Here is a 24,217-nt window from a genome sequence, read left to right as displayed (position 1 = left end):
CAGAGCACCTTAGCAGTTCTTAAGGATGCTTTCATCTATTTGCGTTTTACCTAAATTCCCACTCCTAGTGAGTATATTTAGTTATTCACTCACATATGGCCCCTTGATAGCAATGGGAAAGTTAATGGTTGAAAAATATTTTTAAAACTATGTTTTCAGATTTTTCTCTCTGTTGCCCTTTTTTAAGCTGAATGCTAAAATATTGAACGAGCCTCTTTTTTTCTCCCGAAGTTATTTTTTCCATGAACTATTATTTCCTTCAGGCGTGGAGATCATTCATAATTCTAAAAAGGCTCTATAGCGCTACTTGGTTAACCTCACAATGTTACTTAGTAACCCAGGGTGATAGAAAGTTGGAAAGACTTCTGTGTGTGGCCCATACCCGTCAATCATTGAAGATGGTAATAGAATTCATGCTAGGACTGGGAATGGAAAAGTCAGGTTAAAGCAAAGGGTAGCCCTGTAGAAGTTCTGCAAGGGATATGTTTCGTATTACTGTTCCCCTACAACCTCCAATTTCATGTATGGAAGTTTAGAATTAGATAGTTTGTATTATAGCTAAAGACAGAATATCATTTACCCTCAGGCACACAGTTAATAAATCATGTATTTTGTATATGTATTTTCTCAGAGATAATTGTTTATTTTATAACCATTATAATCCATTAATAAATATGTATTTGCATCTCACAAAAGAATTTCAATTTCAAGGATCTTAATGCTCCCAGTTACTGAACACGCATTAAATATGCAAGATATTCCACCAAGCACATTAAGTGCTTTACCCATCTCTTTTACTGTTTACAAGAGTAAAGAGTATTTTTTTATTTTTATTTTTAATTTTTAAAATAAATTTATGTATTTATTTTTGGCTGAGTTGGATCTTTTCTGCTGCACATGGGCTTTCTCTAGTTGCAGCGAGCGGGGGCTACTCTTCGTTGTGGTGCGCGGGCTTCTCATCGTGGTGGCTACTCTTGTTGCGGAGCACAGGCTCTAGGCGTGTGGGCTTCAGTAGTTGTGGCTCATGGGCTCAGTAGTTGTGGCTCGCAGGCTCAGTAGTTGTGGCTCGCAGGCTCTAGAGCACAGGCTCAGTAGTTGTGGTGCACGGGCTTAGTTGCTCCGCGGCATGTGAGATCTTCCTGGACCAGGGCTCGAACCTGTGTCCCCTGCACTGTCAGGTGGATTCTTAACCACTGCGCCAACAGGGAAGCCCTCTTTACAATCTTTTATTCACTAACTCAACTAGTATTTTCTTGAGTGCTTGTTAAGTGCCAGACACTGTGTTAGGTAATGGACTGTGGGGTGATAATAATGATAGCTAATTTATTGAGTTATTATTACAGGCCAGCCCTGGTTCTCAACACCTTACATAGTCAACCCCAAGAAAAGTGGGTCATTATATCCCCCGTTATACAGGTAAAGAAACAGAAAGGTTGTCATATCCCCAAAGTTACATAGCTACTAAGGCCAGAAGTGAGATTTGGCCCCAGGGCAGATTCTCTTAACTACCACCCCACAGCGCTTCTTAAATCCTCTGCAACCGAGGAAGTTAACTTGCCTATGATTTCATAGCCGCTGTGTGGCAGAGGTAGGACTGAAGTCTAACCTCTCATTCCAAAGTACCTTGCTTAACCCCCATACCATTCTTCCATGCCACAGGAAAAGATGCAATTGTAGTTTCATTTAGTAAATCAAAGTAATATGTTTTGTTTAATAATTATCTTTGAAAAAAGAAGCATAAATTTAAGCCCAATTTATATAAGCCTTTTAATTGCCAGAATTCTTTTTCCCCAATATAATAATATTTTTGTAATATGTATGGTTTGCTAGCTGAATATTTGTATCTCCAAGTAAGAGCAAAATTTTCGAACATTGTGCGACTGTCTTGTCTACCACATTAAAGTATGAACTAATCTGTCTCCTTCACAATCTATACACCATTTCTTCATCCTTTATTAAAATTGGGCACCTATGTAAGAGTGCCTCGTGGAGGTATGATGTACTTAGTAGGTATCTACCCACCCTCAGATCTTAATGCACATAAGACTTACATGGGGATCTTGCTAAAATGTTGGTTCTGATTGAATAGGTCTGGGGTAGGGTTTGAAATTCTGCATTTCTAACAAGCGCAGATCTGGTCCATGCTGCTGGCCCATGGATCACACTTTTAGTAACAAGGTAGACTAGCCCTGCACTTAGAATAGGTACTATGTGTTAATTATGAAAAGGGAATCTTTATTTTTGACCCCAAGTAAATTTAATATTCCATCATGGTCTTATTGTACCTTTTGAAAAAGATGACATGCCCTTCGTTGTTTTCTCATGTTTGAGAAACATACCAAACAGTTTAAGACAATCTTTTTCATAAAATAGAACTGCATTCCTCTTCACCTGACAAATCAATGATATTGTCTATTTATACTTCACATTCAGTTGGGAATCTCTTTCAAAATCCACCACAAAATGACAGAAACAACTGAGATTTGGCTTTGCAACTTATTTTTTATTTAGGTTGGATGATTTGATTATCAGTTAGAAGTATGACTAGTTGGAACTAGTGGACACTCCTTGTATTATACGGAGTCCTTCTGGTTTTTCACTGCCTTTTGAATCTCCAGGAAAATAATGCACTGTTGATGAAACAAAACAAATCGGAAAAGTGGGCAGTAGCTATCAGAGTCCAAATAATAGATTCTTTTGCTGGTCGTACCACTGGGGATAAATGGGTCAATGAGCCGCGTGTGTGCTGGAACCTCAGAGAGAATGATTCCTTTCATCATCACCTTGGCAGTGAATTGTGGTGGATCCAAGAGGTGTTGACAGCCACTCTGTGAGCATTAGGAACCAGAGAGCTAACAGGAAGTCTGCAATGCTCAACAAGATATGTAGTGCTGAAATTCCTGGTTCTGTGCCCTTTTTTCTCTTGCCATTCAGGAAATTATGCTTCATCTCCTATTGAAAAAATGGAATATTTCTGAGATCTATAAGACAGAAATAGTTTAGTGAAATATTTATCTTCATCTTCATTTTAAGATGAAATAGTCAGTGATATATTCAGATGAAGAAATAAATATTCAAATTAATCTTGCAGGGTGGGATGAATTGGGAGATTGGGATTGACATATATACACTGTTGATTCTAGGTATAAAATAGATAACTAATGAGAACCTGAAAAAAAAACCAAATAAATCTTGCATAAGCACCACAGGACAGAGATTTTATCTGTTCTGTCTGGCTCATAGTAGGCACCCAATGAACATTTGTGATTGAATGGATCTTACTTGGTCCAGTTTCATTTCTAGTTTGAAGAACGAAAGGGCATTTTCTGAAAATAAGATAATTTTTTTCAGTTAAGTGAGAAATGGTACAAAGAATTTATTTTCAGACTTTTTAATTCTAATAGGCACAAGATTTTATTTTTCTCTTTTTAAATCTTTCTACCAAATTCTCTGAAAATGCCAATATTTTTGCTTTTTTACATCTTTATTGGAGTATAATTGCTTTACAATGGTGTGTTAGTTTCTGCTTTATAACAAAGTGAATCACTTATACATATACATATGTTCCCATATCTCTTCCCTCTTGCGTCTCCCTCCCCACCACCCTCCCTATCCCACCCCTCTAGGTGGTCACAAAGCACGAAGCTGATCTCCCTGTGCTATGCGGCTGCTTCCCACTAGCTATCTATTTTACATTTGGTAGTGTATATATGTCCATGCCACTTTCTCACTTTGTCACAGCTTACCCTTCCCCCTCCCCATATCCTCAAGTCCATTCCCTAGTAGGTCTGTGTCTTTATTCCTGTCTTACCCCTAGGTTCTTCATGACATTTTTTTTTTTTGAAAATGTTTAAAGGAATATATTTGAAAATTATTCCATTAACTTGTATCATTAAGAGGTTCTAATCAGTACTTGGAAATATACTAGAACAAATACTAACTGCAATTTTGTAATTTTTCTATGATGTTGAATTTGTTGACTCTTACTCATTGCTTTATAGATCATACATCTTAAGATTTGAGTATGTGGCATAGTAATGGCAAATAAGGATGCTCTTGTAATGTACTTAGAGACTCAGGGATCCTTTAACCTTCCCAGCTAACTGAAATGGACCTTGAGTGAACCAACAGAGTACTGCTCATAATATATATAACCATATATATTTAGCTCTCCAATTCTCTTCGCATGGCTTCGTGGAATCCTGGAATGCTCCACAAAGAAAAACCTGGCAATAGTCATGTTGACAAACACTGAATTAGATTTTTTAAGGGTCCTAGTTCCATTAAATGTTTAGAGAATATTATAATTTTTCATTATCATGCTTGGCCATTTACAGCTTAGATTATCAAAGAATTCTTTGACTCACAGAGTCTCTTGCTGGCTTATATTTTCTAGTTAGAGAATTTTTCTTAAGTTTTTAAAATATAACACATGCAATACAACCCATGCAAAAAAGTAAATGTGAAGAGTTTTTAGATCGTACAAATTTGTGGGTGTGAGACTATTTCAGAATGTGAGCATCGATTTCCTCGGTCCTGTTTTACAAGTGGTTCTAACACTAACTTAGCTCAAAGAATATATAGCAAAACCATAATGGGGCAAGAGCAGAACAGAATCATGGAATGCTTAACACCTACAGTAGAACACTTTTACTGTAAGACCCATACCCAATTATCCATCTCATGGAATCAAGGCAGGATTTACTTTGCATTGCAGGATACAGTGACACACAAAAAGTTAACAACAAGGAAAGCCTTAATAACTAGTTGAAAATGAAACAAAGGAAATGATATTGTGTTTCTGTGAAGGTATTGGCTCAAGAGATGGGACTGCAAAAAAAGACAAAGACTTCAAGGGCAAAGCACAGAAACAAGTGCAGTTCAACCCAGGCCAGACCCGGGCCACGTGGAGAGTGCGGATCCTGAGTGATGGGGAACATGAACGGGCCGAGACCTTCCAGGTGGTTCTCTCAGAGCCCGTGCTGGCTGCCCTGGAATTCCCAGCAGTGACCACAGTGGAGATCGTGGACCCAGGAGACGGTAAGAGCTACCGTCAACTCAGTGGTGTTGTCACTGTTGGGTTTTTATGACAAAACACCTTATAAAGGAGGTTTTAAATTCAATGTTTGGATTTTCCATAGAGAGAACTTTCTAGATGAATGGTTCAGTATTCTCAGATATGCTGATGGGAGAGAGAACCCGAAAGTAAATGAAAGGAAGCAATATTTTTTCAAGTCAATGAACTACAAATACACCTAGGATTATCAGTATGTTCTTTCTCTTATTATAATTTTATCCTTTAGAACCGACGTCACTCATCTCATTTTTCTAGAATTATTTCATGACTTGTTAAAGTCTTTTAAATGTGTTTTAAAATGTCCTTTAAACAAATGCTTTAAGAATTAGACCATTTGGGGATTAATTTGTTCTCCATATAACACTTTATTCAAATTTCTTCATATATTCACCAGCCAAAAGTTTTCATTCTGCCATATGTTTCCACATTTGTTACATAATACCCACCAACCCACCCCCTCTCCTTGGTGAAAAATACCTTGCATCATTGCTCTTAATTTCTATTAGATCATGTTTTCTTGTCAATGCACACCCTTAGCTGATGTTGGTTAAAGTGAACCTCACTGATTTGAGTGTAAATTGACCTTTCCCTCCCCTGCCATACTCCTCCAGTCCTGACTTGTCTCGGTGCAGCCAGGAAAAAAAAAAGGTTGAATTGGCCTTTTGAGGGCTGGCATTTATACAAAGCTTGGTGAGCCTCCTCTAAAGCTGAAATCCTGTCAGAAGACAGACGTGACTTTCTTTTAAACCGCCAGCCTATTTATTTCGTTAGTCAGAAAACTCTTAAATGTTCTGTGAAGATACAATCTACTGAGTACGTGAAACGGAGACATATGTGGAAATCTCTGGGTTTAACAACTGAGCATAATTAAGGAGAGAGGATAAGAGAACCAGAGCTCCGGCTCTGTTTGTTTAACTAACATCTCTGCCTTTAGTTGCCTATGAACTTCAGTTATGTTTATCATTTCCGTTAAAGAACAGGACGGAAATGTTAATTAGCATTTAATTACATTTAATTTTATCTGCGTTATCTAGGAATAAACAATTAAATTTTCTTCTAGTCCTGAGTTTGGGGTAAGTGCTAGCATAATAAAGCTTTTCTCTCTTTTGAACAAGCCCATGACAGCTTTAATACATATAAACTGGCCCATTAGTTAGAGTTTGTTTGAAGCCATTTCTTGATGTTTTATTTGCCCATTGGTATAATTGCCATACTTGACCCCAGGAATAGGACACTTAAACTCATTTGTGCCTTCCTATTTATAAGCCCAGAGTGACACACAATACTCCCTACCCGTAGTAAGTCTGAGAAGTGGGATTTTAAAAACAAACACACACAATATACATACACACACACACACACACACACACACACACACACACACACTCCTTATATAATCTATACTCTTGAAGGCTACCAAATTAAAATTTGCCACAATTTTATTTTATGTAATGGTCACCTGAGTTGTCTTAGCATTTTCTAGATAAAGTTCAGCGCTATTCATCCCAGGCCATGATCATCCCTATGATGGCTGACAAGTGTGCTGGTACAGCAGATGCCTAATATAATCCATGTCTTGTTGAACATCAGTGGTCTTGAAATGACAAGACATGGGTTTGTTTCCCAACTCTACAATTTATAGTTGTATGAGATCTAACATCGAATCAAATGGCTTTTATGAAGATTTAGTTTCCTAATGCACACAACAAGGAAAATTAATTATTCTCATGTTACAGCATTCTTATGAAAGAGTTCCATACGACATAAAGCAAAATACAAATATTGTTGTTATTTCTAATCGCATAAATACAATGTTAGATTTTTTGTTGTTGTTTATTTTTTGCCATTTATATATATTGTCTATTATTTTCAGTGTTAGATTTCATATTAAGAGATTAAATAACCTGTTTTCTTTCCACAAAGGATCACTTTCCCAACCATTTCAAAATTTTGATTACTTCTTTCTACACTCGCTTGTAACTCTTCACGTGTGAATTCACTAGCTCTAGGAACCATTGTGGCTATAAGCTCTCCCTCTGCTGCATATTAACTCTAGGACATGTTATGAGATTTTTTTTTTGCATGTATTAAAAATGTATCCAGCTCACACTTCTGCTGGGGACAGCACTATGTATTGGGGATGCAAAGATAATAGGATACAGTCCCTTCTATCAAAGAGCATATGGTCTAACAGGAAACACAGCCCTGTAAGTAAGTTATGGTGGCAGAATGTGATGTAGTATCAACACAACAAAGAATGAACAGAGTGTTACGGGAACAAGAGGGGGAATAATCAACTCTGCTTTATCTTAGGCTGGGAACTGCTTTTACTTACTAGCCAGTTTATATAAACACATGCAAGTACACACTTTTGCCAGTACTTAACAGTAACTGGTACTGATAACGATAATAACTGAAATTCATCGAGCACCTGCCGTGTGCCAGACAGTGTACTTAACACATTATATACGTTCTTTCATTCACTCCTTTACCTCACTACCTTTCAGTCATGTGTACCGTTTAACTTGATGTTTATAGGATGCTCTCAATTCCACATGAGACAAATTTTAGAACATTTGTTCCCAAATTTTGTGACAAAAAAACTTACGAACATAAGCTTTCTACACACACACACACACACACACACACACACACACACACATATACATACATACATACATCATGGATCCTCACATGTTCATAATTATACTCTTATAATACTCTCCCTCTATTTATGTTTTTAAATTACATAGTCATGGCTCAGGTAAAGCTTTTTAATGACTATGACTTTATTCAATAAATGAGTATCTACGTCTACCGCAAAAATAACAAACACCCTTAGGTGCTTATTTATTTAACTCGACTCAACAGTCAGTGCCCATTTGGGTGCTCTGTAATGCTTCTCATGCCTCCAGATGTCTGTGACTCTCTGATTGGGCACCATGGCTCTATCTATAATCAATAAAGTTGACTCCTCTCTAAAGATTGGTGCAGTCGTTGTGTTTTCCTGCATCATCTGTGCAAGAGTGCAGCCTGACTCGAGGGGCAGACACCAGTGAGAGCCTGGTGCAACTGCACCCCATCCCCCTCCCTCACAGCCCTGGACTGGCCATGGGTAGAATGGAAGCAAAGCTCCCAAATGGCCACACACAGATCTCACAGCCATGCTGGGACCTGCCCCTGCCCATCCGGGAGGGGCCACCCGAGCGCAGTTCAGCTATCAGATGGGGCTTCGGAAGCCCACATTTTTGTCCAGAACAGACTTATTTTGTTGCATAAAAGTGGAGACTGAAAAGGAGCTTTTGGTACTATTCAACAGAATGCTGTTGGAGCACAGAGAGGGAATACAGTGTTCTGCCATGATTATGGAAATAGGTAACTTCCTAGGCAAATGGGTTTAGTCATTGATTAAGTAAATCAGTAAATTCAATTTCCTCATCAATTGAAGCCTGGGGTACAAAGAGAAAAACTAAAATAAGCAGAGAACAGACTGCGGAGCAGAGAGGTGAGCCTCTCTGTGTCACACCCCCTACGCCTCCAGGTGTTTTTGCAGCCTCAGGGTGCACACCCGTGGAAAATCTGCTACTGTTATGAGTTTTACCTCTCTCCTTCATCCTCCTCTGTCACTTTGCTGTCCTCCCTTGTTTCACTTTGATTCCACAATCTCCATCTTTTGCATATGCCCATAGAAAGTTCCAGCTGGGAGGGGTTTTTAAGTGCATGAAATGTTTAACTCCTTTTCTGGATGAGGAACCCAAGAAATTGGGCCACCTTTTAGCCTCTGCCTAAGTCAACCACTTGAAAGCTGTTTTATTTGGGTTTTTTTTAGTATCGGCAGAGATGGGTGAAGTTACATTTCATTTCAGGGGATGGGCTCTCCTCTGCGAAATTCCATTGAATGGTACCAGTTGTCTTCTGTTAAAAGATCCGCTGCCACTAGGCTGGATTGTGATCAAAAGCAGACAGCAGATTTCCATAAGACAAGAAGGGCTTTGAGGAAATTTCAGATCACTGTTATTCCTCCTGCCCTGTTTTCTAACCCAAATCAGAGAAGTCCGAAAGGATTATTCCTTAGGCAAAGGGTTTCATAATAATCATCATACCAATCTCTACCACACTGGAGTGCCCACTGTGAGCCAGACACTGCATTAGGACCTTTACAACCTTATCGCATTCCAACCTTATGTTTACAACTCTGCAATTTATATATCAATTTCCAAATGAAATCTCTGAGGCTCAAAGAATTTATTTTCCTAAAGTCCCCCAGCTAGTAAGTGCCAGGGCCAGTGTTTGAACAGACAAATATATACACACACATATATGTATATATACACACATGTATCTATACAACATATATGTATATACACACATATGTATATACACATATATGTATATATACACACACACATATTTCCTCCAAAGCTCTTCTCTTTCCTGAGTTATACGGTTGCCTGTCATTTCACATGAAGAAATAATGAAATCATATCCAAACTCATAATTAAACAGTATATTTTGCCATAGCAGCATTGTTTCACCTATTCTTCTATATAAAAAAGTAATTCCTTTTATTCTTATTCTATTATCTTTTGTCTTTATACATCAAGCCTCAAATATATGAGTATAGGTGAATAAAAGCAAGTGTTCTAGGAAAATAATCAAGACCACTTTAGCCCTTGCATGATGTATCTGTGTGTTCAACAAATGTTTATTGAGCATCTGCTATATGCCAGGAATTCTGCTAAGAGCTAGGGATATATGCCCGAGTGAAGAACGCACACTGACCCTGAAGCATCATATCACTCAGTGATTACATTCCACTAAATTGTTACATTTAACAGTACAAATGCTACGCGTTATGATAAGGGGAGCAATCACGGTGTCCACAGAAGTATCTAACCTGGGATGAAGATTCTTAACTTTCTTTATACTAGGTTCCCTAACCGTGAGAAATTACACCATCTTTCCTCACTCTTAGAAGCATATAGGTATTAATTAATATAAAACACTTTAATTTCTGGGAAGAGGAAAATATGAAGAACTAAAACTTTTGATTTCATATAAAGATCCCTTTCCTTTTTTACTGTGTGTCATTTCTAACCAGTAAAATGACTTTTATGTACTTTATTAGGAGAACACAACCTTAAATATAGGTATTTGAGTACAGATACCTAACATAGATATCTGAAGCCTGTAAGTATTTTATGCAATTGTTTAGTTTGTACACTTGAAGTATCTGCAAACTTCTGATTGAAATGGGCTCATTCTGATATTTTAATGATGTCAAAACATAGCCATGAACTAGTGGATTAAAATATATGATGTCTAATCGTTTTTGGCGGGACCAGTTTAGGTTAATACTATATAATATATAGTAGAGAATAAACATACTATTCTAGAGGAAAGTAGAGCTTATATCTCAAGAACGCTAATCTTATCGGAGACAAAAAAAAAGGCAAACTTTTGTGTGCTGAGTGAACCAAACGCATTTCATGAGGTAGAATTCAGATGACATAGGCTGACTAATATACGAAATTCAAATATTATTACTTTTAAAACTTCGTACCGTCGGAAATGTTGACATAAAGAGATCACTGGCTAGCTGCTATTTTGACATGAGTGTGCTAAAACAGAAGGTCCAGAATTGATGAAATGATCGTCAGTTGCTGCTGTTGACACCAAAATGATAAGGCACGCGAGAGCTTCAACTTCAGCGAGTGTCAAAGCTTCCTTCTTTTTGAACTCTATTGCTGTGCAGCATGGGTCATTGTCTTAAGAGAAAGAAAAAAATATTAAACACTTGTTCAAAGGACAAGCACACATTTGTACATTTTTGGCCCCAAAAAGGTAGATAAGGAAAAAGGTGGTGCAAAGTAAAACTATTTCAGTGATGGAGAACTTTCCAAAATTTTCTACATTCACAAAATAAAAACATTGAATGATATGAACAAAGATTACTCAGAGACTCACTCTAACCAAAGTATTAGCATAGTGCTTCAGAATAATTTTTGGACCTCATGGTATCCTGATGTGAACTTGTAACACTTATTGTCATGTGACTTAGATATGTTTTCATTATTCTGTTCTTTTAAGTTCCTGTTAAATTAGCCTATATTACCATATCTGTTTCAGAGTTAAAACAAAACAAAACAAACCACTGAAATGTTAGAAAGCTTTCCACTGATGTTCAAACATCAGTGGCAGACTCCACACTAAGTACCATTTGTTGGCTAGTCTGAGGGCACCGGAGCAGCCTGAAGATGTACCAGAATATCTTCTGAGTTGTTTTTGAATGTGCCAAACTTTTTAAAGATGATGAACACTCAGGGCCTTCACCTAGGCACTGCATTTTCTTTCCCTTCTTTGTTCTATTATAGGAAAGATCTTTAGGAGATATTTTTTCTATCACGTTTTTAGCAGAGGCTGGTGTTTTTGTAATCCACTCAGTATAATTGAGAAAAGGACATCTTTCAAATATAGCTACAACTATTTTATTTCTTAGAACAGAAGTCATTTTTTTGCCTAAGTTACAGCACAGTCAAAACCTAAAAATAAAAATTGCCATTAGATAAATCAAAGTACTCCTTTCAATACAGTCACATTGACTAATAAAGCATGCATTCACTTTATTCAGCTTTATCTTTCAAAACAAAGAATAATGAAACCAATCTGAAAATATAAAAGTAACACATGTTCATTGTCAAAAATTGACAGATTTAAAGAAATAAAAGTCACTTGTCCTGCCACGTGAAGATAACCACTGTTTACACTGAGAGGATGTCCCTGCAGTCATTTTTTTCTGTGTCTCTATTGACTTATTAGAGAGTTTACTATTTCCGTAATATCACCCTTGTTTTGTCTCTCGGTGTATATAGTAGCGTGTATCTGTTAATCCCAAACTCCAAACTCCCCACCTTTCCTCTTTGGTGACCATAAGGTTTATTCCACTGTAAAACTTTCCCACTCCTCTGCCTGCCTTTGGGTCTCAGCCAAATACAAGTGATGGTGGCTGGATAAACAGCCTTTGCTTGTTTCATCCCACTGCCTGGTCCTTGTATATTTCCACAGGATCCTGCTCTGAGTAAAAACCAAAGTCCTGCCAGTGGTCCTGAAAGCTCTGTGCGATCCACTCACCCCCACTCATCATCACTTCACCGGCCCATGTTCTGTCCTCTCCTCCTTGCCCAGTTTACTCAGACCATCAAACCACACTGGTGTCCTGGCCATTCCTTGCATATACCTGGCCTGAAGTATATACACTTGTTCATTCCCTTTGCCAGGAATTCTCTTCCCTAAATTACGCACATACGGCATCTCATTACCACCTTGCCATCTCAGCTCAAATGTAACTCTATCACAGACACTTTCCTGTATAATACAGGCCTGCCGTGGCGCATACCATGCCCCAGCCCTCCCTCCACCCTCCACCCCCTGTGCCCCCCTGCATCCCCGCCGGCACACTCCATCTTCTTCATATCATTTGTCACCTCCTGGCATACTATATATTTTCTTGAATATGTGTTTATTTTCTTCCTCCTCTCCACCCCCAACTAGAAAGAAAACTCCATAAGACCAGGGATTTTGTTTACCTCCATGGCTCCTGTGCCTGGTTCAGTGTCTGGCAAGAAGAAGTCACCCAATCAATGTTTGATAAATGAATAATTAGTTATTAAATCTTACATCCACAGATTTTTTTAATGGTGCCATTTTTTCAATTGCTGTATCAGTCAGAGTCCCAGGAGAAAAGAAATGGCACATTCAAAATTAGCAAATTTAAAATAATTTAATAACACGACTTTTGCAAAGATGAGGCCGAGAATTGGGAAACCACCAGGTTTAGTTAAATGCCCCAAGGCTGGTGAGAGCGGATACCATCACCACCTCTAGGCCTCGGGGGAAAGGGAAGGAGAAGTTAGCTGGACCAGTGAGCGGGCTAGGGCGGCCAGTGGGCACGATGACCTTTACTTGGTGGGGTACAGCCAGCTCTGGAACTTTGAGGGGAGCCAGGGGGACGAATGCTGACCCCACGTTGCTCTCACCCTCCAAGTCCTGCCTGTGCTGTCAGCCAGAGACAGAGCACAAGGGAAACCTTTGATGTGGTTCTCATTAGTCAGCCCCTGGAGCACAGGGCAGGGTGGAGAGGGATGGAACGTGGACCTTGACGGCCAGCGTCCACTATTCCAGCATCTTTTATAATCATCCAAAGCAGTGTGGCTTACTGTTTTAAAAATAATCATGAAGCATTTTCCGTGTGTGTGTGGGACTTTCAGTGAAACAGACTCCCAGGCAACTTCCAAAGTATCTATTTGAGGGTTATCATGTCAAACTGTTGAACTAAACGTTCTATTGAACTAAATGTAGTTTTACATTGAACCACGATTTCCAACAATTTAATTATGCCATTTTTATTATTTAGTGTACCTTTGCGCTACCTTAAAAATGAATCAGTGAGACTCATAGTATTATATAAGTATAATGTATACTCTTGTGCTATTGTTATTCCTCTAGAGGAGGAGGGAAACCACAGATGTGCCCCTTACAGTGATACATAGATTTCTAAATTCTAAAGGGACTGCTGTTTAAAACACAATAAACAAACAAAAACCCCGTGTCAAACAATGCATTATTATACTTTTATTTTTTTATTTTATTTATTTATTTTTTAACATCTTTATTGGAGTATAATTGCTTTACAAAGGTGTGTTAGTTCCTGCTGTATAACAAAGTGAATCAGTTATACATATACATATATCCCCATATCCCCTCCCTCTTGCATCTCCCTCCCTCCCACCCTCCCTATCCCACACCTCCAGGTGGACACAAAGCACCGAGCTGATCTCCCTGTGCTATGCAGCTGCTATCTACCTTACATTTGGTGGTGTATATATGTCCATGCCACTCTCTCACTTTGTCCCAGCTTACCCTTCCCCCTCCCTGTGTCCTCAAGTCCATTCTCTACGTCTGTGTCTTTATTCCTGTCCTGCCCTTAGGTTCATCAGAACCATTTTTTTTTTTAGATTCCGTATGTATGCGTTAGCATACGGTATTTGTTTTTCTCTTTCTGACTTACTTCACTCTGTATGACAGTCTCTGGGTCCATCCACCTCACTACAAATAACTCAATTTCGTTTCTTTTTATGGCTGAGTAATAATCCATTGTATGTACTTTTAATCATTCAAAAGGAACACGTTTGGGGTAAAAAAAAAAAATAATAGAGTGGACATTACAAGATCTGAGTTGTAATCCTGACTCGACCAGTAAGAGTCCTTGACAAATAATTTCAACTCTGTGGGTCCATGTTTCCTCATCAAAGTAAGAGGTGAGACAAGATGACTTCTGAGGCCTCTTCTAAGTCTAAAAGTCAACTACTCCAACAGAAGGTGGAGATCTTTCCCGAGAGAACAAAGGTGGATTTAAAGGAAGTGTGTCAGCAGCACTTATTAATTGAGAAAAAAAAAAGCAATTACTGGAGATAAAAGCAATGTTGGGTCTTATTTCTAGGTTAAGAATTCACTAGCCCGGAGCCTACACACTCTATACCTGCTTCTTCTCCCCTGTCTTCCCTCCTTCCCCTCACACTGCGCTATTCTAAAAGAATATGCCAGGGGAAATGATCAATCATGAGAGCAATTAATTTGCACAGGATTATGTCATATGTAAGACGCTCAGACAAAAACAATTGTGTTTTCTCCTTAGAATCAACTGTATTCATCCCCCAGTCTGAATACTCCATCGAGGAGGACATTGGTGAACTTCTCATTCCCATCAGGAGAAGTGGAGATGTGAGCCGGGAGTTGATGGTGATCTGTTACACGCGGCAAGGTAGCTCGATTTGCGAGTGAACTAAAATGTCCCCGCGAAGATATAAATAAGCCTCTTTAACATGTTGGAGGCATAACATTATACCACGAAGGTTATACTTTACTAGTCCAGTTTTCAAATAGGAAAAAAGCATGCAGGCGGACGTCTTCCTTCACTATGGCACCTTTGAGGACCTGGAAGGACTCTGCTGCTTATTGGAAACATTTCTGATTCATTTGGTTGCTTTAATATTCAAGGCCTTTGGGGTTGTAAGAAGTTGAAGCTCGCCTGTCCCGCTCAAGCCTGCTCAAGTAGAAGGGGGTTATTGTTAAAAACAACAACAACAAAAGAGGCAAAGAAATGCATACCCAAGGAAAAGAAACTAATTTCAAACTGGTCTGAAACTCGTAGCAACCAAATTTCAAAACATTTGTTTTGCTCATTGAGTAAGCTCTCCAAAAGGTGATTTTATGCAATACAAAATTAAAATTAATACATAATACTCATTAATATACTGAATACCTTTCTAGGAAACAGGTAGACTTTTCTAAGAATGTAAAAGAAAAGGTCATAAATGCAGGTGACACTGCAGACTTTCATTAAAATTTTCATTAACGTATGTGAGTTGAAAGGCGGTAAAGAATCGCGGTCAAAATGCAAATTTTAGGATCAGCCTTGAGCTCTGGGTCCCAGAACAAGCGGTTGGACTTCTGTAAACCTCAGTTACCAAACGTGTAAAGCCCAGTAGGGTGGTTTAAGAGGATTACGGAAGCAATGCATGTAGAGCGCTTGGCACTTTGCCTGCACACAGTAAGCATTTGAATACTGGGCTATTATTCTGTATTATTGTGTTGTTTTAAAAGACCACTGGCAGGAAGCAGAGGAGAAAACCCTTGAAATGTACTATTTGTCAGATGTTGGAGACCATTATAAAGGTGACCCATGATGCTAGCACAGTATGGAGGAGTTATTGCAGTTTCCAGGGGTGTTCATAGATATGATGGACCATGAAAATGCTGCATATGAAAAGAATCGTTTCTGGAGGTACCCTTGTAGTATGTTCTACATAAACCCCTTTCGGATTCTCTCTGTCTCCAGGAACGGCAAGAGGAACTGTGCCAACATCAGTGCTGTCCTATTCTGATTACATATCCCGGCCCGAGGACCACACCAGTGTTATCCGCTTTGACAAAGACGAGCGGGAAAAAATGTGCCGGGTCGTTATAATTGACGACTCCTTGTATGAGGAGAAGGAAACCTTCCACGTTCTCCTGAGCATGCCGATGGGTGGGAGAATTGGATCAGAGTTCCCAGGGGCTCAGGTTACAATCATCCCTGACAAAGACGATGGTAAGTACTAATTTACCCGAAAATTATTCCTCCTACCAGGCGCACCAACGTCAGGCACAACCTTCTAAACAGAAAGACGAGAGTGCAAAAGAATTTCCACATGCACATTTATCTTATGCTTGATTTTATAGTGAGATTAAGATTCTAAGTTGGCTGCATCAATCAATTTGTCTTTCATGATTTAGTGTTTTCAAAGAGCAGAGCCACACCTGTGTGTCTTCACCTGTGTACAGTTTCTTTTACAACACCATTTATCATTAGGTGATTAAACTTCAAGAATTTCCTGGTGAAGAATTGAAGCAATTTTAATAGACAATTTATCTTTTTGTTTGTCTGTTTTGCTTTGATTGCAAAAGCTTCTGTTTTGTAACTTTAATCTCCGTGTTTGAACTCGTTTAACAAAGAAACCCATCAGACAAGGCTATTAAACGAACGAGGAAGGTAATATATGGAAAATTGAGTCCAACAGGCTTCCCAAAAGGGGGAGGGTTTATCCTAGACTACTCTTCCTGAGGGAAACCTAATTCCCATAAAATAATCCCTCTTTCTGAGCAGAAAAAGGAGCAAAAGGGTCTTAATCATCACAGTTCAAAAACACAGTTTGTGCTTTCTTGTGAGAAAAGAGAACAAGAGGAAAGACTGTGAGTCATCTTGTAATGAAAGTGAGAGCGGTAAACTGAGAGATAGGACCCCAGGACTTGAATATTTTTCTGTCCATCTTGAATTTTCCTCATGGTAGATAAAAAGAGGAACAAACTCGGTGGATGAATCTTTTGGTTCACAAACTGGAGGAGAGTCAGAAGACTGTCATTCGAAATAGTCTGAAAACTCAGGAAGTTAAAAATTACCTACCCGGGAAGTGCTTTGATGATTGTGATAGTTAAGTTAAAAAGGCTTTAACGTGTCTTGTGAGCTTATACTCTGTTCCAAGCCCAGCGCTGGGTCCTTTGTACATTATGCTCCGAACAATCCTGTGAAATATATAATAATGTCTGTTTTTTACTGAGAAGTAATGAAAATTAGAAATGATTTTATCAAGAAGGATTTGAAGAAAGTCTTACTTCTACCTTAAACTTAGATAATGTCCGGTAGCTTTAGTTGACTAGTTTAATAGGAAATTCTATTTTGTATTTAAATATACAGAAATTTTATTTTAAATTCAGTTGATCTCAGAGAAGAAGCCAATATTTTGAATGTCAGCCAGAACATAATTAATAGCCCACCCTGAACACCTATCTGCTATCTAGATATCTCTGTTTTTATTAATATAGATAGAAAGATATAGAGCTTTAATTTTAAAATAGAAAATACATTTAGTGATTACTTTCGTTCAGTTTGCAAAAAATTTTTTCCATATGGATTGTTACAAGATGCACATGGGAAAAAAATAAAGGTTCAGAAAGAAACTATTATTTATTAAGTGCCAGGCATTTTCACTTGTACATTGCTAGATCTTTTCAAGAGTAAAGGGTGATGTCATTTTTTTACATATGACAAGGCTGAGAGAGGCCAAGCAATTGACTTGAATTTACAAAGCCAGTATGTGGCAAAGTTAGTATAATCGGAGCCCCATATATGACCTTTCCATACTGTCACTCTGCCTCTAGAACAAGTGCCTAGTGGTGACAAGTTTGTGGAACCATAGGTACAGTATCTACTACTACATAATATTTGGTAATGTTTTATTAGCATCAGTGTTTCATTTGAGCATTACAGTTCCCTGGTGTAGACAGCTAAAGGGGTATTAGGAGTGGGGTAGCCAAAGCTCTTAGAAGCTTTTCACCCCAGAAGAGGACTGGGGAATTTGGATGCCACAGGCTTTGATTTTAAGGCATTAGAGTACCATGCAAACACTGGACCAGGAGTTTGTCAGGAATGTTACCAGCAGTCACCCAGCCCCCGTTTAATAGAGCAGAAGTCCTGTGTATACCTCTCTGTTTTCTCCCATTTGTCCTTTCCCTTCCACTTCTAACTTTTTATTTTATTTTTTAATCACTCAGGTCCCACTAACGTCTTACCTTGTGGGAAGCACCACAAGTTTTCTAAGGATAAAATAAAACAAAGCAAATAAGTAATCCCTACCCTCAGAGAGCTTTCACTGTAATGAAGGGAACAAGGCAAAGGTACACTGAACAGACTCACAAACATAAAACTTCAGCAGAAAGTACACGATTAACTATAAGCAAATACAGTGGCATCCTCTACTTTAAATAAATTCACAACGTAAAATTTTAACTTAATAAAGTACAGCACAAATTTAGCTCTGGAAGAAGGAACTTGCCACTTTAAAGATCCCCTAGTGGGGTAAATCAAGAGATGGAATCTCTGGATAGTGTCACACTGCAGTTCAGTAAATATTTGCTCCTTTCTTCAGCACATAGTTTTTAAGAATCAAAAGTTCACTCATTCATACATCTATTCGTTAAAAATATGAGTTAAGCACCTCTGTACTCACATATTTCTCAGTGCAATAGCAACAAGGGGACATGAGCTCTGAACTCATGGACTTTTCAGACTCTGGGGGGTACACAGATAAGTGAACAGGCAAGCATAAAATAAATGTAATAAGTGCTCTGCTGAGGAAGGAACATCTTTCTCTTTCAGGAAGAGCTTCTTTGAAAACATGATTTCTTAGCTGAAATTTGAGGACAATATCAGAGTAACCCGGCAAAGAGAGAAGGGAAGTGTGTTCACAAGTGCAAAGGCTGAACGCATGTGATGCTTTCAGGGAACTGAAAGCTCGGATATAGCACAAATCTACAGCTCAAAGGAGTGAATAACAAAGAAGAATTTGGCTGGGCAAGGAGTTAATCTGATAGGATTGGGTAGCCGTGTAAAGAAGTTGTGTTTTATTATTGAAATAGAAATCAGAAACTCTGACAGGTTATAAGGAGAGTGACAAAATCAGATTTGCATTTTTGAGATATTACTCTGTCGTGGCTAAAATGCAGAGACTAGATTGAACTGCTCTGAAGGCTGTTGGAGAAATATGGGTGCTAGGTGATGGCGGCTTGAACAGGGTGGTTGTATGAGGACGAAGAGACCAGGGAGCATGGCCATGACATGGGAATTGACTGGACGTGAAAGGCTAGAGGACAGGAAAGTCCAAAGAATGGTATCTTCGTTTCCAACAGGGCAGTTGGGTTAAGCGTGGTGCAGTTCACTGAGACAGACAAAACAGGAGTAGAACTGGTGTAGGGACAAAACAATGAGTTCATTTAGGGCGTGTTAGTTTGAAAAGGCTGCATGACTTCAAAGTGCTGGATATGGAGTAGGCAAATGGAGATACAGGTCTGGAGATTAGGACAGAGTTATGCACTAGAGACATTAAATTACATGTTATCTCTATTGATAATAATAAAAGTCATACAAGATGGCTTATACAAGAGGATAAGATGGCTTCAGAGGACATGCCAAAATGGCCCTCATATGACTTATGACATGGGCAGATTTTACTTGATTTTCATATTTTTTTAAAAGGAGCACATTTCACGAATGTTAAGCAGAGATGGGAAAGAGTGAAGAGAAAGGTAGTTAATGTAAGGGTATGACAATCCAGCAAAGAAAGTGCTAAAAAGAATCTAAGGATCAAACATGTTTCAGTGTCTAAGTGCTGTCAAACATGTTTAATCTGTAATGTCTAACATGCAGCAAGCTAGGACATTATCTTAATTCCTCTTGCTATTCCAAGCTTTGGGGGATTTTTTTTCAACATGCAACTATTTCACTTGTTTTTTAAATAATAGGAAAGATAAACCTAAAACTTATTTTAGAGAAATTTGCTTTGTGATCATCTTTGTTGGAATACTTCATATCTTACGAGCTTTGGGGTCAACTTTTATTAATGTCTCTGAACCTCAGTTTCCAGGAGTAAAATGAAGAGTTTACCTGTATTACCTATATTTTACTAATTTTTCCTATATTTTTTCGTTTTAGAAGTTGAAATCTTACGATGTACATAGTTTATAAGCGAAAACAATACTGCTACACATAAAGTACTGTCTATGCAGACTTTCACCAGTTCATCATGGAAAGAAAGAATGCCCAGGTTAATGGGGAGAAAGTCAAATTTCATTCAGGTGCAATAATACAGTTACTAACAGTTGTCACATTTGAACACTTACTACGTACAAAGGACTTTACATGAATTATCTATCCAGTTAAATCTCAAAATAAGGTATCTTCTCCATTTGATTGATGGAAAAATTAGACTTACAGAGGCTAAGAAAATTGCTTAATGTCACGCAGATGCAAAGTGTTGGATATATGTCCTAAATTTAGGTTTATTTAAGATTTGATTTGCTTCTCCAGTAGGCTATAATGAATCCTGAAATTCATCAAAGGGATTAAAATACGTCATACCTAATGACATAACTGAAGGGATACGATTGTCATAGAATCTAGAAAAGGATAATCCAAATATAGGTCAACATTGGTCAAGGGAGGGGTGTTGTTTCTGAAGGTGGCCAATTGCTCAATCACTAAAATTTTATGTAATTGGAGCAGGGAAAATATTTAAGCCTGCTACACAATCTGAGTGAAATATCCTGCATGACTTTCCAACCCCTTTTGCTCTGATTGCTGTCTCCGTTTCTGTGGTAATGGGCCTACCAGATGACGAGTCCACCGACCAAATGTTCCCGGACTAAAAAGAAACACATCCTTTATAACTTTGTAACTCAAAGCAATCTGAATTTTTAAAAAAGGAATTGATTCTCCAAAGCTAGATTATTCCTCAGTGAACTTATAGGATACCATTTCTGTGGCTGCAGAGTGAAGGACCAACACCTGGACGGAAAGTCACTTTTCTTAGGCGCAGATGTTTGAAAATCTCAACTGGGACCAAAGGTTTTCTCTGTACTCTTAATTATATGAGAGTAGAGCAGGGGCTCAAAGGACAGAAATATGTCCTGACTAAATCTGTATTACATCTTTAAGAAACCGCTAAACTCTTCACTGTGTTTGGAAGAGACTCACACGTGAACGACATGCTGACACAAGAACAGCGCTCTCACTTTGTGCAGATATCCTGAACGTCAGTGCCTTCAGTCCTCAGTACTTCAGTAAAGGTTACAATTTAATACTACAGCATGTGTTCCTTAGGAAGAGTAGCAAGTCAGTGCCAACAGTATTTCACTAATCTTTGCTGTCGGTCTTTGGTAGTTAATTAAGGAACACTTAAGCTGAACCCATTTTCAGCTTTTGTGTGCCCACCCGCAGGGGTTTTCACTAAAGTGGCTGCCTTCCTCGACCCCCCTAGAAAAATTACCATGCTAGTAGGTATAAACCAGAGACATGTAAAAGGTAGCATAGCATGGTGAGCCCTGTAGTAGATGTAACTCAGTTCAGTGCCATTCCAAAGCTTCCAGACATCAGAAAAGCTTTCTCAGCAGCAGGAGTACCATAGAGAAGAAAGCATTCCTAGTGCTAGAAAAATACATCATGGTATGGTGTGTGGGTGAAATAGGTTTTATGCATTTGTACTGAGCTGAAAGGCTTGGTCGCCATCCTTTTTATTCTTGAATACTATTATTTGCATTTGTGTAAACTCCAATTAAAAAACGCCAGGCCAGTCTTTGTAAGGAATGGCCAAACTCAGTTAAACTAACAACTTGACAAAACAAAGATACATTCCGCATGTGGTATGCTTGGGTTAGAAAAATATTAAAAAATCAAGAAATGGAAAAATGAGTTTCTGACTGCTCAGAATATGAATGCATTGAAGCCCTTAACAGACTATTTAATGTAGTTGATAATGCTAAGGATTCAGGGAAAGCTAATGGATGTTTAATGAGTGTCTGGTCTGTGGGGAGGCATTGCAAGAATTCGCTGAATAATAAAGATTATATCCATTTTTCCACATTGGAAGAATACTAGTTGAAGTAGATATTACACCCTTTGAAAACGAGCATAAGATAAAGGAAAACATATGAAATGTCTTGCATTTAAAAAATATTTAATCTCACATACCACACACAGAGCAAATATTTATTGTGCACTTACTAAGTGTAACAGGTGGGGACTATAAAGACACTTAAGACATAGGCCGGGATCTCAGAGAGCTTAAAATCTATTTGGGAAAAAAAAAACACCTAAGTACGTAAAAGATTAAAGGAGAATAATTTATTTCGGTAATAATTTGAAACACCACAAAGCAGACAGAAGAAAGCAGTGTGATTAAAAACAATGGTATGATCACTCTGAGTCAAGAGGAGGAACAGATAAAGGCTTTAACAGATGGAAAGGATTCAGGTGAATGGAGAATAAGGCAAAGTATTCCAAGATCGCATGCGTGAAAGCAGGAGGGAGAGAAAGACGTGGGAGCAGAGGGCAATCCAACTTGGCCACATTGCCTTTTCTGAGAGAGGCTCATTGCCCAGCTGCCAGGATTAGGTGTTAGGAGATCTGGGCTGTGGATGCATTTTTGCTGCTTTCTAGTCAAGGAATCTTCACCAATCCACTTGTCTACTTGTACCTGTTTTCCTCATTTGAGTACATTATCACCTGAATTTCTTATTTTACAGAATCTTCATGAGGACCAAGTAGCATCTGTATGAGAGCACTTTAAAAACTAGCTCAACTAAAGAAAGGGTGGGAGGCATTGGCAGTTGACTCTGGAAAAATGGGTTGGAATTACACTGTGGATGCCATTGAATGAGATAAGAAGTTCTGACTTTACTTTGTAGGGAACACCCAAAAGTTTCTGGACAAAAGAGTGCAGTAGGGCTTCCCTGGTGGCGCAGTGGTTGAGAGTCCGCCTGCCGATGCAGGGGACGCGGGTTCGTGCCCCGGTCCGGGAAGATCCCACATGCCGCGGAGCGGCTGGGCCCTTGAGCCACGGCCGCTGAGCCTGTGCGTCCTGCTCCTCAACGGGAGAGGCCACAACAGTGAGAGGCCCGCGTACCGCAAAAAAAAAAAAAGAGTGCAATAATCAGAGTGTTGTTTGGAGGTTATTAATTCAATAGCAGTGTAAGTGAACAGAATAGGAACCAAAAAGGGAAGTGGACCTGTAGGGTGAGGACATTGGGACTGGAAAGGAAACAACCTACCGCTGAGAATAAAACCTGCTAAGACTTGGACCTCATGTAAGGAGGGAAATTTTAAAATATGTATCTAAAAACGTGTGTGCTTGACAGGTTCAAGGAATGGAGGAACCATTCGTTAACAGGAAGTTAAGAGAGAGAACCAGTCTAGGGAAAGGAAGCTGAGAGAAGCTGAGCAATTCTGTTCAAATATGCCGAGTTCAATAATGGAAGGTTATTAGAACGTATTTCTACTAAATGTTAATGGGCAGGTTGTTCTAGCTGTTAGCTGCAAATAGTAATTAAGTGTCACTTGTTATGTTACAAAAAAATTGTGGAAATGTACAAAATGAAGTATATTATTGGAGTTGTCAGGTAACAAGTGCACCTTTAGGCCTTTAAAACAAACGGGTTTTTAAAATAACTTAGAACTAAAATAGTGTGGTTTAGTTCCCTCATTCTGTACCTCCATTGGGTTAAACATAAACCATTTTATGATATAGAGTCACTTCACATCATTTTTTTTTAATTGTAATGGTTTCAGGAGAGGGCTTTCGAAATTACAGGATTAATTCATTTTTAACAAACTCGTGAAGGGGAGAGGGCAGGAAGAAAAAGAGCATTGGTGAATGTGAATGAGTGAGTCATTCGCTGAATATGAATTGGAGGGGAGAGAGAAGGGAGACTTCCCAGGCTTGGCCTTGGGAGGACCCACAGGGTCCAGTCCTCTCTTCTTAATTCTGGACCTGGCTGAACTCAGAGCCCAGCAGGCCAGCTGTTAATAGGAAACAGCTCCACGTGGGGCTTGGGTACAGGGACACAAATTAAAATAAAGGCAAGTAAGCAGGGGTCCGAGGCTGCTGGAATGGGTTCATTAGCAGCGGGGTACCTGGTATGGTCACCGGCTCTAAAGGAACTTGCTGCTATGCTGTTGGGAACTGATCTTTTTGAAACTGTTGATGCAGTATA

The 24,217-nt window shown here is 38.8% G+C and overlaps 1 protein-coding gene across 2 annotated transcripts in view; it reads left to right on the top strand.

Annotated features, from left to right (window-relative positions):
- FREM2 (FRAS1 related extracellular matrix 2) overlaps positions 1–24,217 on the top strand; it is a 160,941-nt gene that overhangs the window by 74,020 nt on the left and 62,704 nt on the right. For both annotated transcript variants that reach the window (XR_003791775.1, XM_029210560.1), the window contains exons 4-6: positions 4,810–5,040; positions 14,772–14,897; positions 15,975–16,226. Coding sequence is in view for 1 of the 2 variants with exons in the window: in XM_029210560.1 (XP_029066393.1) it covers positions 4,810–5,040; positions 14,772–14,897; positions 15,975–16,226 (609 nt within the window). In the remaining variant the exon portion in view is untranslated. The remainder of the gene's footprint in view (positions 1–4,809; positions 5,041–14,771; positions 14,898–15,974; positions 16,227–24,217) is intronic.

Source organism: Monodon monoceros, unplaced genomic scaffold (assembly GCF_005190385.1).
Source record: "Monodon monoceros isolate NGI ecotype Baffin Bay Population unplaced genomic scaffold, NGI_Narwhal_1 Super_Scaffold_8, whole genome shotgun sequence".
Lineage (NCBI taxonomy): Eukaryota > Metazoa > Chordata > Mammalia > Artiodactyla > Monodontidae > Monodon > Monodon monoceros.
The sequence above is the reverse complement of the archived record's forward strand: the minus strand, read 5'-3'. Positions and strand labels throughout refer to the sequence as shown.